The sequence below is a fragment of the Rhinoderma darwinii genome, chromosome 4, assembly GCF_050947455.1.
Source record: "Rhinoderma darwinii isolate aRhiDar2 chromosome 4, aRhiDar2.hap1, whole genome shotgun sequence".
In the NCBI taxonomy this organism is placed as follows: Eukaryota; Metazoa; Chordata; class Amphibia; order Anura; family Rhinodermatidae; genus Rhinoderma; species Rhinoderma darwinii.
Genome location: NC_134690.1, coordinates 47123179 through 47140202, shown reverse-complemented (window position 1 = coordinate 47140202; position 17024 = coordinate 47123179). Strand labels below are relative to the sequence as shown.

The following is a 17024-nucleotide window of genomic DNA, read 5'->3' as shown; positions in this document are numbered from 1 at the left end:
CGCTATTCACGTCGGTAAACCAGTTAAACTTATATGACCTATATACCGTGGGTACAAAGCTTCTTGGGACTTGTCTCCCTAGCATTGCGGCCATGGATATGATCTCCTTAATTTGCTTTTATTATTTTGATGTCTGGGAGGTTTGCCTCCTATCTTATTTCTTGTTGTATTTTCCGATTTTGTATTGTACAGTTTTGATTCTTCATTGCAATGTATTGTACATTTTTCAAATTCTAATAAAACTTGTTGATAAAGAAAAAAAAACAAAAAAACTTATATGACCTAGTGACAGGTCCTCTTTAAGAAATTGGAGACCCATTATAATAGATGGTGAAGCATGGAGACCCATCATGATATCAAATGAAAAATGGAGGCCCACCATAATGGAAACCCATTATATTTTGTCAAGAAGGAATACAATAACTATATGATAACTCATGAAGCACAAAGGTCTATCACAATATTACAAAAAGACCATATATTGCCCAATGACAAGTGAAGGTTAACGTAATATTTTGTGAAGTGCTAAAGTTAGGGTTTATTCATCCTGCCGAACGTATTCTTAGGACCCCACTTATCCCTCCTTTTGCCATGTGTCAGCCTATAATACGGTTTTTTTCTTAACTGTATGGAATAGCCTAGTCAACTGTGCCATTTCATACAAAGTCATCTAGTGATAAATGTAAACATTGCAGTATACGGTTTTTACAATGGAAGCTTATGGGTGATATAGGCCACTGTATGCCTATATAGTGGTATACGTCAGAGGCTCACGTTGGAGATATACTTTGGGAAATCCTCCCGAGATTTAGTTCCGACATACACTGTGAACATGTGAATAGACCCTTTCACATTATTGTATTCTTTTTTTGTAACGATAGCAATAGAAATCTAAACTCAAACTTACAGAATTGTAATAAGTTAGAACCCAACATACCTTTCTCTGGTAAAGTTCCTCTGGTGTTGTAGACCTCAAGCTCACAAGCCTGTAAGTTTTTGTAATGGTTCGAGGACGTTTGCGAGGAGGGGCAAAGCGTTCCATCTCTGTCGCAAAGTAAAGTCCTTGCTTTATGTAAGACAAATATCGGTCTTTGGCTGACATCTCATCATCAAAATCAGAGTCTTGATCTCCATATTCCTCCTCACCAGATCTGCTCTCCAATCGGGATCTTTTAGCAGCAAGTTTTACTTCACACTAAAAAAATAAATAATATATACAAAAGTGACTACATGAGTGAAGAGATAGATGCTGTATAGGTTTTTGGCTTATTTGTCAAAAAGAATTTGAACATATTAATAGAATTAAAAAAATCTTATTTTGTGAACAGTAAAATTAGATTGAAAAGAATATAATACAGACATAAATTAACATGCAAAAAATCATTCAACAAAAGTGTCCAATGAAACCAATGGAATAAATTGATTTTAACTGATTACCGCTGCTCTAGGACGGTGCTTCTTGGAACATGCTAAGGAGTTCCTCAGAAGACATTGGCAGCAAGACCGGACTCTTTCAGGGAATGCTTACTGATCTCAGCCTGCTCATGGCGGCGTGCAAAGCAGTCAAAAACTCTTGTCCAGATTATACAATGGTACAATAGAATAGAATATAAAACTTTATTGCCAACTATGACAATCGCAGAATAAAAAAATCAATGATATATACACACAAATTGGAAAACGTAAAAGCACAAACGATCGGAACACATCGGAAAGAAAACACAATAAGCCAGCACGTCATACAATCAGGTTTGCTTATTTAGAAAACGTACGGTCGTAGGAGAAAAACCCTCCCTAAACCAACTCATTTGTGCTTAGTTCACACCTGCGTTCGGCTTTTCGTTGTTCTGCTCCGTCAGAGGAGTAGAACAATAAAAACCCTAAAGCGAGGGTGCCGCTGCACGATGGACACCGCCAGCGGCCAACAGATCCCATTGACCTTAATTGGTTCTGTCAGGGTGTCACGCAGCATGCTGCGCTATTGTTTCCAGTATTCTCAACCGAATCTGTAACGGAGGCCCCTAACGGAGCCTCTAATGCAAATGTGAACGAGGATTAACACGACAAGCGTTTTGTCGCTCTATTCGCACACCACTCCTCATAGATATCCGACAATTGCCAAACTTTACAGCCAATAATTGTTCCCGCAGTTTTAGCCACCCTATACCATAATTTTTTTATTTTTTTTTTACTGTTGCCACACCAAACTGTGATGCCATAAGTCAAAACATTCTCAATGGTTGGCTGCTAAAACTTTTGTAAAACCTCAACTCTGAAACGATTTATTTAAAAAAATCTTAAAAAATAAATACGCTGTTGGGCCTTCACTGTGGAATATAATGTTACAGAACATGTCAGATCGTGCGAGACCGTTAACCCCAGAAGCTTAAATTCCTTTACCGCCTCAACTCAATTCCTGCCCATGCGAATACACAAAGGTTTTTTGCCCCCCTTTCCTGAAATCGATGATCATCTCCTTTGTCTTATACACATTAAGAACCAAATTATTCTCCAAAGACCATTGTTCCAACTGTTGAATCGAAGACCGATAAGATTTTGCATCACCGTCCGAGATCAGACCAGTCAGCGTCATGTCATCAGCATATTTTAGTAAAATAGTACTATCATGACATGTCACAGTCAGTATAAAAGGAGAACAATGCAGGAAATCTTTACCCGCCCCTACGACAAGCTTCTTTTTTTTTTTACTTTGAGTTAGGAATATGGGCTCCGCAGCAGTGGAAACATTTTCATGAGTTTCCCAATGGCAAAAGTATGGGGTTAAAAAAATAAAAATAAAAAAAGTTCCCATTAGAGATGTTCATAAGATAGTACTTCAGACTCCCAACTTTTTGGAGTGCTGTTGCTGCTTAGCATTCAGAGCACCTCGTAACTAAAAAGACGGGAGACTGCCTTCACTATTCTGCAGAAGGTGGCGAGTATTAATGACGCCTGATCGGAAACTTGTCCATCAGTCCGCAGAGTGGGATTCATTTTTTTATCCCCAAAAATTGCAGTCTTGAAGGGACAACAGGAAAGAACCAGCAGGAGACCCATCTTTATGCCCAGGTTAAGGCAACATGTAAGTATATCAACACTCGCTTTTGACAGTTAAATTCTCGGGCTACAATTTTTGCCAAAAGTATTCAATCTGACTTTTTTCTGTACTTGTCCAGGCAAAGAGCTACGTCTTAGTCACCGCCAAGCAACTACATCGCTCAGTGAGCAAGTGACAGCTTTCCCGCTGCTTCACAAAAGATCATGTGTCTAATCCCTCATTTCCGATTCACGAGAAAAAGTCTGCTGCGAGCACTACAATTATTCCTCAAACTCGACCGGCCCTAGAAACACGAGACATGTAACAAAACAGATGTACCATTTCACTCACTTCTACAATTATAAAACTGTATAACTCAAAGACATCATTAAAAGAGACCTTAAAGTAAAGTCATCTCCTGATATAAAGTAGAAGAATATAAAATGTATAAAAATTTAAGTAAATGTTCCTGGAGAGATCACTAGTAATAGAGAAAGCTTCTACTCCATCAACACCACCATATGGCTTTCTGCCCTTCCGTACCAGTAATGTATCCATTCATTTATTGCCAGCCTTAAAGGGAAGGTGTCATGAATTTTATTTTTATCATATTGCTTTTAATATAATATTTTCCAAAAATTTATTTAATGGTGTTCTCATGTTTTACTTTTTCATGTTTTAAGTCATAGAGGCAACAACCCCATCTCTCCTTAAGACTTAAAAGAGGCTCGGTCACCAGTTTCATACTTCCCTATCTCCTACCTTATCTAATAGTTGTGGTGTTGTAGATAACTGGGTTTTTGTTTTGTTTTTTAAAAACTTTTTTAGTGACAAAGTTATGATCATTTTAACATTTATGGTAATTTTTTGTAAAAGCCCAACTGGATGTTTTCTTACTTTAACCAAGTGGGCGTTGATCACACTGTGCCATCACTTATTCCCACAGTTCCTTCACCGGAGCGATGAGAGAATGACCAGAACATAGTCTCAAGCCACCTCCTGGCTGGAGGCGATGTCTGGTCAATCTCCCAATGCTCCGGTGAAGGACATGCGGGAAGAAGTCACAGCGTGATCAAGCGTGATCACGCTGTGCTGTGACTAAAGTGTATGACGTAGATTGGGAAGTGTATAACGGCGATTGGTCAGCGTCATACACTTTTCTTTACAACGCCCACATGATTAAAGTAGAAAAAAAAAAACGCCCAGTTGGGCTTTTACAAAAAATTTGCATAAATGTTAAAATGATCACAACTTTGTCACTAATAAACGTTTTTAAAAAAAACAAAAACAACACAGTAGTTATCTATAACACAGCGCCTATTACATTAGGTAGGAGATAGGTAAGTGTGAAACTGGGGACAGAGCATTTTTAAACCATCGGTTCCAACTTGTAGAACATTTGTTCTATGGTTTGGAACAGATGCAGGTCAAAGATGACAGACCAGGACAGACCAGGTATGTTTAGCCCTAACCTCTCATTACAATGGCACCTGTCAAGCGTGGGCTGTATCAGGCAGAAAGTAAACAGTCAGTTCGTGCAAGCAGAAAAAATGAATAAGTGTAAAGACTTGAGAGACTTTGACCAGAGCCAAATTGTGATGGCTAAACGACTGGGTCAGAGCATCGCCAGAACGGCAGGTCTTGACAGATGTCCCAAATTTGCATTGGTTAGAGGAGCTCTCTATGGCTGGGCAGAGCACTTTGTTCGTATGCATGATAATTATCTAAGGAAAGGGAGTAGTGCATATCTGAATCTACCTTCCCCTGGGGGGCGCACATTAGGCTCATGAGGGCCTCCAGATATATAGTACTATCTTACACTATACCAGTTGACAAATACTAAAGATAGTCAATTTTAGGATTACTAGACTAACACACTTATCCTAAGGCCCTGTTCACACAGAGTTTTTTTGCTACAGAAACCGCTGCAAAAACCACGGCAAAAGGTGGAGGCGTTTTTTTACCGCGAGCAAAAAAAAAAAAGGCTCGTGATAAAAAGCGACATGCCCTATCTTGAGACGTTTTCTGCCTCAAAAACCCCATTGAAATCAATGGGAGACGGAAATAGACGTTTTTTTTTCCCGCTGTTTTCGGCAAAAAACGCGTGCAGAATTTCATTTGGTCTTTTGAAGAAATAGGAAGAAAAAGCCTTAAGAAAATTGCGCCAAAAAACGCGTCAAACACGCTTTTGGGGCAAAACCACTTAAAAAAAAACAAAAAACTGAGCTGATTTTTCAAGTCAGAATTTGCTGCCTGCAAAAAACTCAGTGTGAACAGGTGTCCTTGTAAACATGTAAAATATCTAATAAAGTCTCAAGGCCCTATTACATGGGTCAATAATCGGGCAAACGAGCATTCATATAAACATTCGCTCCCGATCATTATCCTGTGTAAACAGGGCAGCGATCAGCCAATGAACGGGTAAATGCTCATTCATCGACTGATCTGCTAGTTTATGCAGAATTAACAATTATCGTTGTCGTGTATGGGGACGAGCGATCGGAGAACCGAGCGCTCGCTCGTCCCCAGACATAACCAATCATTGCTCCTTGTGAAATGAGCCAACGAGTGCCAATCAACGAACTGTCTTCACAGCCCATATCAGGCGATGTAATAGTATATATTATATACAGTGAGCTTTCAATACTAAAATCAATGTTATTGTAACAAAGGACTGTAGGTTCATAGACTCAATGTGGCTACTATAAAGTAAATATAAAAACAATGACACGGTATCTTGTAGCCATAATCAATAATAACCACAAATCAAGCTAAGAAAACCGGCCATATCCAACTGGGGGTCTGACAAGCAGCCAGATTAATACACATTATTACTTTAGGACAATACCAGGGGGTTATAGGGAGAGCTATTGGACAACAAAAAAATCTTTACTTAATATATTAAGATCAATGCTGGTCCTGAAGACAAAATAACATGCACAACGCACAAGAAAAGGATGACATGGCCCCCACTGTGCGCTTAATGACAGACCCACCGCTGGGGTTTATCAATGGCCTGTGATTAAGAGCACGGCGTGGAACATGACAGCATGACGGCTTTCTGTTTTGCTCTGTACATCGCCGGGACTTTCATAGATTGTAATTCGTCCATTCGATAAAAGGAAGGAGGCCAATTACATAGTTATCACTGAAGATAGGCTTTATAAAACATGATACATGATGATGGAAAGTGCTGTGCTTCTCGAGCTGCTGCAGAAAGTGGGGCATGCTGGGACTTGAAGAGGATCCCCACCAAAATGTCGGGGCAGGCATATGGGGATGCTGACGTCATCTTGATGGAATTAGAAATTACATGTTCATGCTTAAAGTGGATTCCCTTCATTCTATATTTATTTTTAAATCTAACTCGTTGCGATTTTATTTCTCTGTTTTACTGATACAGAGCTCCACATCCCCTGTATAACATTCTGACTGCCTGCAGTCACCACTAGAGGGAGATTACTGCATACTGTTAGGCAATAGAGATTTTGGAAGGCCGAAAGGACTGTTTAGACCATTTCTTGCTGACTGTCAGGGACTCTTAGTGACATGAATAAGCGTGAAAGATACTGATCAAAGACGGATATCTGTGCAGAAATCGATCAGCTGCGTTGGATTTTTTTTTCTGTCGTTGTCAGGTGCAGTCCTGTAAAGTCTTTAATGCCAGACGACATCACATCAATAGAAGTCTAGACCAGGGCACCGATCAAGGCAGAGATCAATCGGCGATTAGACTAGTTAACTTTTTTTTTTTACAATGGAACTAAAGATGAGCAAATTTCCCGAAAGTTCCCGATTGCCCTGTCTGACTATTTGATGTCTAGGACTGTATTCCCGTTGCATACAGTCATAGAAGACATCAGAGAGTCATACCGGACAATCGGGGCACTTGTGATTCCACGTCTAAAATAAAAAAACACCATACTCACCTCCCCTGGTCTTCTGTAATGACGAATTCCTACCAGCCTACCTAGCTGACAAAACGACATCATCGCAGGAGGCCAGCAGGAACGCATTGCTACGGAAGACAGGGGGAGGTTGTCCGTATGTGGGGTTCTTATTTATCTCCTCTTTTCCCTCTCATCTGTGAAATGGCGGTCAGCGCTCGCAGGCGGCCACCATTTTGCCGATTCCTGCGCTGCGTACCCCAAACATTTCAACGAATCAAACTTTTGGGAAATTCAGACTCAATTTGATTTGTGTAGAATCAGTTTGTTAATCTCAAAGCGGCACAATATGGTCGATGTATGCCACTGTATGCCCATACAATGTAATAGGTCAGAGGAATTACTCCTGAAGTACTTCGTTACAAAGTTCGGATAGCACTAGGTAATGGTGTGGGTGCATGAGTAGGGGCCCAACCCGATCCAGTAGAGAAACTAAGTACTATGCACACCAATATGGAATTATTTATCCAAGTAAATAATTTATTTATTTGTAGCCAGTGACAGTGCGACGTTTCGGTCAAAACCTTGACCTTCCTCAGGCACTTTAGTGAATGCTGGTCCTGCGTGGCTGGCGCTGTAAGATTGGCGGGTAACGCGCGTGATCGCACGGACCTATGTTAGTCAATGGGGCCGTTCAGACTGTCCGTTATTTTCACGCAGCGTATGTCCGCTGCGTAAAACTCACGACGTCCTATATTTGCCCGTTTTTCGCGCATCACGCACCCATTGAAGTCAAGTTCACACTTCCGTGTGCCGCGCGTGATGCGCGCTACAGTAGTCAAAACTATGAATGAAAACAGAAAAGCACCACATGCTTTTCTGTTTACAAACATACAGAGTGTCATAATGATGGCGGCTGCGCGAAAATCACCCAGCCACGCATCATACGCTGCTGACACACGGAGCGGTTATGGATCTTTTGCGCGCGCAAAACGCACCCGCTCGTGTGAATCCGGCCTAATAATGTGGTTACAATGTGGAATATGTCAGTCCCTATTCTTCTCAGCAGAATTACAAATGGTCCGTATGGTAACGGTAGAAAGTCTCATCAGAAGACGTGCAGTAAAAAGTTAGGCTAAGCCATGTACGCGGAATACTTTCCATTGTTCAGGAGTTTTCCCCATGGGTACAATCCAGTATTAGAAAAATAAATGAAAGATTCTTCCAAATAGAGGCACAATAATTGTAATAAGTTTAAGCCTGGTAAAGTAGACTGCGAGCAGCGTTATTAGGTTATTAAAATGACTGACTGCTAAAACAATTTACTTTCTATTTCCTCGAGCAGCGCTTTGGGGTTAGAGTGCAACTCACAGAGAAGCTTACAGGTATTATGTGCAATTTCCCTGCAGGATCTGCTAAATACTTGATTCCCCCTCCTCCGTGTAATCCTTCTCCCCTGCTCATCACTCCCTCCATGTATTTCTGATGTGTGATGACTTTAGCGATTACCCAACGGAACAACCAAGAAAAGTCTATTCTTATGGCCCGGCATTGAGTAATGAGAAGACTAAAATGAAAATATCCTCGGTGTTCAGACTGACAACCCCCTCCCCTCTATTTTAGGCAATGTGCTATATTTCCTTACACTTCCACCACACCTACTGTATAAAATGTATTATTTATTTTTGCCATAAATTAATAATAAATGTGAATCAATGAAACTTTGTGATATCTTATTAGGTGAAAGTGGCATCTTCCTCACCTTCCACAGTCTATAGTTCTTCTTTTATTGAATGCAGGCAAGCTAAATGTTCAGAAACCATCGAAAAAAAAAAAGCCTAGTGTAATACAGACGGGGAGGAGGGGGATGCAGCTGCATTTTTTGATTCAGTGGTTCAGGGAGACAGAATTAAGGGGAGCAGCAGGGGGGAAGCACTTGACTATCTTAAAGTACAGCTGTTATATGACACCAGGAAGAGATCGCCCAATAGGCAAGCATGGAGAGAGGAATATACACTTAAGCTGGCCATACACTTGACGCGGTTCGACCAACAGCTATTCCTTCCAACTTCCCTACACACATGCACGCTCAGCCGAGCGTGCATGTGTTTTCAGTAGGGAGAAAGCCACTGCCAGACTCCTCTAGTAGCGTCTTATCTACTAACAAAATGATCGGTCATGATGAAATTCAGGTTCGGCTGACATATCTACTGTGTATGGCCAGCTTTAGGATACATTCATACAAAATGCCATTCTTGCGCTGTTTTTTTAATCCACTAGTAGTGAATTTAAAAAAAAAAAAAAAAATTTAAAAAAAAAACAATCTTTCCTATATACATCCCTCTCCCTTTACTCCTGGCTTCGAAAACTGCATTAAAAAAACTGCATCAAAACTGCACTGTGTGATTAAGCCCTAGCAGAGAATTGTAGAGGGAAAAAAAAAAAGACCCAAAATACGCAATTTTCACGTAACATTTTTACATCTAATATACATCTGCAGCAATAAGTAATCATATTCTCATCTTATAAAGTATGAAATATCGTTAGGGTATTCCATCACTTTATGATGGGTGGGGGCCAGATCTCTGGGACCCCCACTAATACGGAGAAAGAAGAGACTACAGCACTAATTTTGCATGGTCTCCCCTTCTAAGTTTTCCAGACACAACAGCAAATCGGGCCACCTGGGCATTCAGGCAACTGCAGCCAGCCCCAGTCACCTGAATAAGGCTGGCTGCAGTTCCTTGCACAGCAGGTGGCCGAAAGCTCTGCTGTGCAAGGAAATCATTAAAGGGGACACATCGCAAGATCAGTGCTGCAGTCTCTTCATTCATAGAATCAGTAGGGGTCCCAAAGGTCTGATCCTCCCTGGAATGCTCATTGTAATTGCTAGGGAGAGCCAACAAATGAAGGGGGAATGCCCTCTGGGTGACCAAGTGACAGATTTTAATTGATGCAGATACACATTACTGATGAGAGAGATAGATAGATAGATAGATAGATAGAGATAGATAGAGATAGATAGATAGATATAAAGTTTATACACTTAAATTGTATATTCAGGAATAAAACTTTATACAATAAACAATGTTCATTCAGAGATTTATTTGCCCTTAAGGAGTTTACGGAAATAATTTTTTCACAAAAAGTAATCTATCTCTGTAATACGGTGGAGTATGGAGATTTAAATGGAGTATCTCCGGCTCCGTAATATGACTTGCAGGGTCTCTGGGTGCCTCAGTGCTATTTTTTTATTTTTATTCTGGATCAACAAGGATTTATAATCATTAAATGTTGAGCTTTATAGTGGGGTTGGCCACTTTATAGAAAAATGCTCTGCGTCTGCAGATAAAGGCATCAAAATTGCCATGAGCTGAAAGAGTTCACCTATCGCTCAGCGCCTGTGCAGGAGCAGACGCTGCCAGGGAAAGTCTATGAAGCGGTCACGTGGACAGATGTGACAGCCGCCATACTACATCCCATAGACTGCCAGTCTCCAATGTTTTCACAGCACTTACATGGGCAGCAGAGGACCTTCAAATGCAGAGTCGGTGTTAAGCTGGCCATAAACAATAGATGTATGTTAGCCGAGCACACCGATTTTAGCGGGATTGGCCAACTATCTAATGTGTATGGCGGCGTGCCGGCTCTCCCTCGACTGCAAATGTAAGGAGAAAGAAGGGTCGGGTATGTTCAAATTTTGTTAATTTGGAGACAAGTAACCGCCACAGGAGTCTGGCAGCAGCTCTCTCCCTATTAAAAACACATGCACTCTCGGCCGAGGGTGCCGATGTATGGGGGAATCGTTCGGAATAACTGTCGGCTGAACGATCATTCAGCCGACACCGATCACAATTGTATGGCCCGCCTAAGATATAATTGAAGCTGTTGCTGTAAGTGCCACAACTTGGGTTTTCCTGCCGACTAAAAAAGAGTGACCGTAGGAAATATATTAAAATAAAAAAATAACCAATACCAAAGTCCCGAGAATATCAACAATACTAAGATAAAATAATATCACATCTATAAAATACAAATAATCCTTTTAAAATTTTACCTCCAAGCTGAGGAACCCTCCGTCATGAGCTGCGGTAACCTGCGGGGAGGGTTCAAACCATTCGCAGGATTTCCCCAGCAAGTTCTTTAATGTTTTCACAGAGGACACAGTCAAAGAGCCAGAGCAGCGAGCCAAAATCACAGCATTGTCCGCCCACCAATTTATATCAATCAGTGGATAATAGGATTCTTTATCTGGATGCAGACAGAGGACATCAATGCATTAGGGGAAATAGTGACAGTCATACAAAGTCATGAAAAAGGTTAACAAATGTATGCAGCATCAAAAGAAAACAAGGGGTGACATGAAATAAGCTTGCGGTGTGTAAGGATCCGGTCTACGGCCAATTAATATCCAGTCTCCGCTTTTTACTATAACTTCCGAGAGATTTCAGAATCTGCAAATGCAGCATTTTATCTGTACAAAGTATTACAGGCGATACCGACCTTTTCCTCCAAACGTCTCTTATTAGGGATTCTAATTTAAGAAAGTTCACGTACCACAGAAAAAAACGAGGAAGCAAAATATAAAAAAAAAAAAGGGTAAAAGCCTGACTTATAACTTCTTGTGGCGAGCATGTTCATATATTCTATAGTGTTAGAAGTATATCTGGTTCTGGGAAAGATGAGCAACGAAAGCAATATGGTTGCCACATGAGTTGTCACCTTGCTATACCAGAATTGATCCTCCATCCTCAAAACAGTCAAGGAAAAAAAAAAAAAATAAATAAAATCGCCATAAGAGATAGGGAATACAGTAGTGTGATAAAACTGCAGCAGGCCATGAAACGCACAAGTGCTGTATACGAAGTACGGAGTTTTTTTAAAATGTCGTTCATCCTAATTTAATAATCAGCATAAGGCCTGATTCACACGAGCGCTGCGCATCTCGGACATGAAAAACGGCAGTGAAAATGAGCAGCTCATTGATTGGCGCTCGTTTGCTCCTTTCACAAGGAGCAATGATTCGTCATGTATGGGGGCGAGCATTCGTTACTACGATCGTTTGTCCCCATATAATTCCATCATGTCAGCAGCTCATCTCCCCGTTAACAAGCGGCTACGGGGGAAAAAGAAAACAGACACGGAGCGCTTCTCTGGGGTGATACCGTACATAGAGGTGATAGATAGTGATGGCACAGTTGTGTATGTGAGGAATACACTCACCTTTTGGAGTTGTGCTAGGTAGTCGGCACAACTCGATGATTAAGCATGTGGAGCATTTGTGCTCCGTACTTAGGCAGTCTACTGGCCCTCAGAGTGAACACCGGTGGCTGAGAAGTAAGCAGGAGCCAATGTGGAGAATAGGTTCCAAAATGTTAGAAAAAACTATCACTCTCTGATGAAGGTGCTCCTGCACTTGCGTGGACGATTTAGCCAAATCCCCAGTTGTGGAAGAATCTCTCGGTGTGTAGGATATATAAATAGGTTTATTTCATTAAAAAAAAAAAAAGACATGTGTAACGAACAGCATATGTCTCTATAGTGGGACGGGAAGCTACGCGTTTCGACCTAGGACTAAGGTCTTCATCAAACTATGCTGTTTGTTACACGTCTCTTTTATGAAATAAAGCTAATAATGTACCCTACCAACCGAGAGATTCTTCCACAACTGGGGAGTCCGCTAAATCTTCCGTGAAAGTGCAGGAGCGCCTTCATCAGAGTGTGATTGCTTTTTCTAACATTTTGGAACCGTTTATACAGGGAGATGCGCTGCCAACAACGATAATATTTATTGCTGCAGAAACAAGCAGATAAGTCGATGAGCGCTCATTTGCCCGATCATTGGCCTGTGTAAAAGTGCCTTTAAAGAGCCTTAACTCAGCCATAAACCGAGAGCATTCGGCTGATTGTCAGGCCTCCTCATGAACATGCACACTCCCTTCTCAATGGGGAGATGGACACGTCTCCTGGCTGAACTAAAATGGATAACGTGGAAATACAACGTGTCCAATCCAAGCGGCCCCGACATCTGCTGTGAGAGGGCCAAAATATGCATTTGATTATTGGTGGATCATGCCAATTTCAGCAGAATCTGCCACCATTAATCAAATTTATATGGTCAGCTTTTCTGTAAGTCCAAGTATATATAAGGCTTCATGGGCTTGCTGTAAAATATTGTATGGTGTCATTATCCTACTCATAGTTCTACCTATGAATTTTCAGACAGGTGCAAGTCAAAGGAACGCTGAGAATTAGTCGAAACGAGGCTGTGAGAAAATTGTTACATTTCTGCTCATGTATGTCCTTTAGGCATGGAAAAAGCCTATATAAAAACATCACAAAATGATCACATCCTTCAAAGAATCCAATTTCCTCTGGGGTCAATACTGTTGCAAGAACTCTATTCTACAAGAAGCCAAAGGACTTCAATTCTAATTTACCTTTCATCTTTTTCCTTTTCTCCACTGAGCTTCTCCAATCAGGGTTGATGTCATCATACGCTGGCTAAAAAGGGGAGAAAACAAAAAGAGCTAAATGGGGAGGACAGGCAAATGAGGACTATAACACTGCGGACGTTTAGTTGTGGATCATTTCAGCGAAAAACACTCAATCTGTAAGAGATGTGATCAGGACCGTCAAAGTGGAGAATACTGAAAAACTATTGGAAACGTGTTAACTGGGAAAATGACATACGGAACTAAACCAGGTAAATACGTCTTTGACCACAGAGCCGAGTAGCCACAATCCTATACTGCAAAGAGTCCCACTGACTTCTAAAGAAAATCTAATAAGAGGGCAAATATTGAACTGTAAAAATAAATTTTACAGGTGTGAACTGGTGTTTTTCGTTGAATAAGACCAGTAAAATCATTTAATACACCACAAAGACACTAACAAGTCCCTCCGATGGAAAAATTGCCCCAAATGCCAGGCCAATGCAAAACAGTATACACAGTTGTCACATTCTATGTGGTGCATTATTCTTTTTTTTAGATACTTTGAATCATTTCTTTATATTGTTTGAGGCCCCTTCTGTAATTTTGCTTTTGAAACATTTGGTGCCCTTTAGGCCTAATTCACATCTGCGTTGGAGGCTCTATTAGGGGCCTCCGTCGCAGATTCTGCCCGAAATACAAGAAACAATATACAAAGCATGCTGCGCTACCGTTTCTGATAAAACAATGGACACCTCGATGGAAAACCGACGGAAGCCATTAAAATCAATGTGTTCCGTCGGTCGCCGGTGGTGGCCGTGGTGCAAAGGAAGCCGATGCTTTCGGTTATTCCCTTCTGCTGCTCCTCTGACGGAGCAGAACAATGGAAAAGCAAACGCAGGTGTGAACATGGCCTTACTCTGTCAGACACAGACAAAACTGCTGCAAGTTATTTATTTTTTTCACAAAAAAATAAATAGAGAAAAAGGTCTGCAGATGTGAAGTTTGATGTGCTGCGGATCTGATGGGGCTAAGCTGCATGGAGCTAATGTGACAGTTTTTCTGTGGGAATAAGTAGCATACTAAATTTTTTATTTTTCCACACCAAAATACAGGTCACATACTGAACGTGTGAGCAGGGCCCAAAAAAACAAAAAGGAAAGACAAAAGAGGGGGGAGGAGGAGGTTTAACACATTGGGGGGAATTTATTAAACCTGGAGATTCATACGGAAGTCATAATCTCAAGAACGTTGGCGTAAAATGTGCCTAATTCATTTAAAAAGGCGCACACCTTTTAATATATTAGGCGCATCTCTTGCCGTCAGTGCGGCAGAAAGTAAAACTTATGCCAGCTATAAGCCAAGCCCTCATTTTAAAAAAAAAGCGTTGGGCAAAAAAGCAATAAAATATTGGCACAAAACAAGCGTGCACCAAAATTTGCAACTTTTTTACGCAATTCCCCCATTGATCTTTATTTTAGAGAAACCTAGAAAAAAACTATAGTGGTATTGGACAGAGCGTCCACTTTAAAAGTGTGGTGCAGGATTATAAAAAATGGCCGCTTTCTTCCAAAAACGGCGCCACACCAGTCCATGGGTCGTGTCTAGTATTGCAGATCAGCTCCAATGGATTTGACCTGTAAACAGGTGTGGCACTATCTTCTAATCCTGGACTACTCCTCTAACCAGTGGCGTAGCTCTAGGGGCCACAACGCTCACAATTGCGACCAGGCCCCCCGTAGCCACACAGAACTGACCACGCTGGTCCCGCTTCCTGAATGCTGGAGCAAGGGGCTGACGGCTGCCTGCTACAGCATTCACTCTGCCGGGAGCGGCAGGCGCAATGTAGTGACGTCATCGCGCCAGTCTGCGCCAAGTCACACAGGACAGACTGGAGGAGAAGGATCCTCCACCCGTCGTGGGAACGGGGAAAGGTAAGTAATTATGTTATTATTGTCTATTAGGAACTATGGGGCAATATACTGGGTAAGGATGGGGGCTGATATGGCGGGAGCTATAGGAGCATTTTACTATATAAGGAGCATTATACTTTCGGGACAGCTATGGGGGGGGGCATTATACTGTGGGGACAGCTATGGATGGCATTATACTGTAGGGGCAGCTATGGGAGGCATTATATTATGGAGGCAGCTATGGGGGAATTATACTGTGTGGGGGCAGCTATGGTGTGCATTATACTGTGGGGCAGCTATGGGGGCATTATACTGTGTGGGGCATTATACTGTGGGAGCAGCTAAGGGGGTCATTATACTGTGTCAGGCATTATACTGTGTGGGGGCAGCTATGGGAGGCATTATACTGTGTGGGGGCAGCTATGGGAGGCATTATACTGTGTGGGGCAAATATGGGGAGTATTATACTGTGGGGGCAGCTAAGGGGGTATTATTCTGTATGGGGGCAGCTATGGGGCATTATCCTGTATGGGGGAATTTGTTTGGGCATTGTACTGCATGGGGGCTTCTGTGTGGGCATTATACTGTATGAGGCATTATATTGTATAGGGCATCTGTGTGGGAATTATACTGCACGGGGGCATCTGTGTGGGCATTATACTATATGGAGGCATTATATTGTATGGTGGTAGCTATGTGGGGATTATACTGTGAGGGGGGCAATATGGAAGCACGATACTGTGTGGGCTGAACCAGGTGTGTATGGGTGGGGATTGGGTGGGATTAGAGGTTTGGCTTAAAAGAAAAAAAACGAATTTGCCGCTGCGCGCCGCATCGATTGTCCCTCTTCGTAATACTTGAAAGTATAGCACTGTCTACAGGGGGGGCTGTATAGCACTGTCTACAGGGGGGGGGGGTGTATAGCACGGTCTACAGAAGGGGGGCTGTATAGCACGGTCTGCAGAAGGGGGGCTGTATAGCACGGTCTGCAGAAGGGGGGCTGTATAGCACGGTCTGCAGAAGAGGGACTGTATAGCACGGTCTGCAGAAGAGGGGCTGTATAGCACGGTCTGCAGAAGAGGGGCTGTATAGCACGGTCTGCAGAAGAGGGGCTGTATAGCACGGTCTGCAGAAGGGGGGCTGTATAGCACGGTCTGCAGAAGGGGGGCTGTATAGCACGGTCTACAGGAGGGGGCTGTATGGCACTATTTACAGGGGGGCACGGTCTACAAGGGCGAGCTGCGTGTGGCACCCTGGGGAGGGGGGCCCAGTCAAAAGTTTGCTATGGGGCCCAGTGTTTCCTAGTTACGTCTCTGCTTCTATTTGCCCAGTGAGGGCATGGTGAGATACTTGTTTTAGAGTGAGCCCAGTTGCCCCCTCTATTGTTCCAGCAAGAAAAATGTCTGGAGAGAAGGATGTATCTGCAATAGGAGGCTGATGGGTGCGAACTTCAATTTTGCTTTCCTCACAAACACCCCCCCCCCCCCCTCAAGCAGGGGCGTAGCTAAATACTCATGGGCCCTGATGCAAAGGTTTTTACCCCCCCCCCCCAAAACTTCTTATGGCCGACTGCCTGCAGCTTTCAGCTGCATCGCTGGGTCTCCTAAGTGACCCAACGATGCAGCACTAGCAGCCAGGGGCGTCACTAAGATCTTGAAACGTCAGGGGGAAATGGCCCCAATACATATACCCCCTCCCCCCCAAAAAAAATGTGCGCGTGTGTATGTATGTATATAGAAGACAGCATCTCTAT

The 17024-nt window shown here is 42.4% G+C and overlaps 1 protein-coding gene across 2 annotated transcripts in view; it reads right to left on the bottom strand.

Moving 5' to 3' along the window:
- NBAS (NBAS subunit of NRZ tethering complex) overlaps window positions 1–17024 on the bottom strand; it is a 655156-nt gene that overhangs the window by 539157 nt on the left and 98975 nt on the right. For both annotated transcript variants that reach the window (XM_075861089.1, XM_075861091.1), the window contains exons 13-15: window positions 13365–13428; window positions 10982–11175; window positions 938–1195 (exon numbers count right to left, since the gene is read on the bottom strand). In XM_075861089.1, the coding sequence (XP_075717204.1) occupies window positions 938–1195; window positions 10982–11175; window positions 13365–13428 (516 nt within the window). The remainder of the gene's footprint in view (window positions 1–937; window positions 1196–10981; window positions 11176–13364; window positions 13429–17024) is intronic.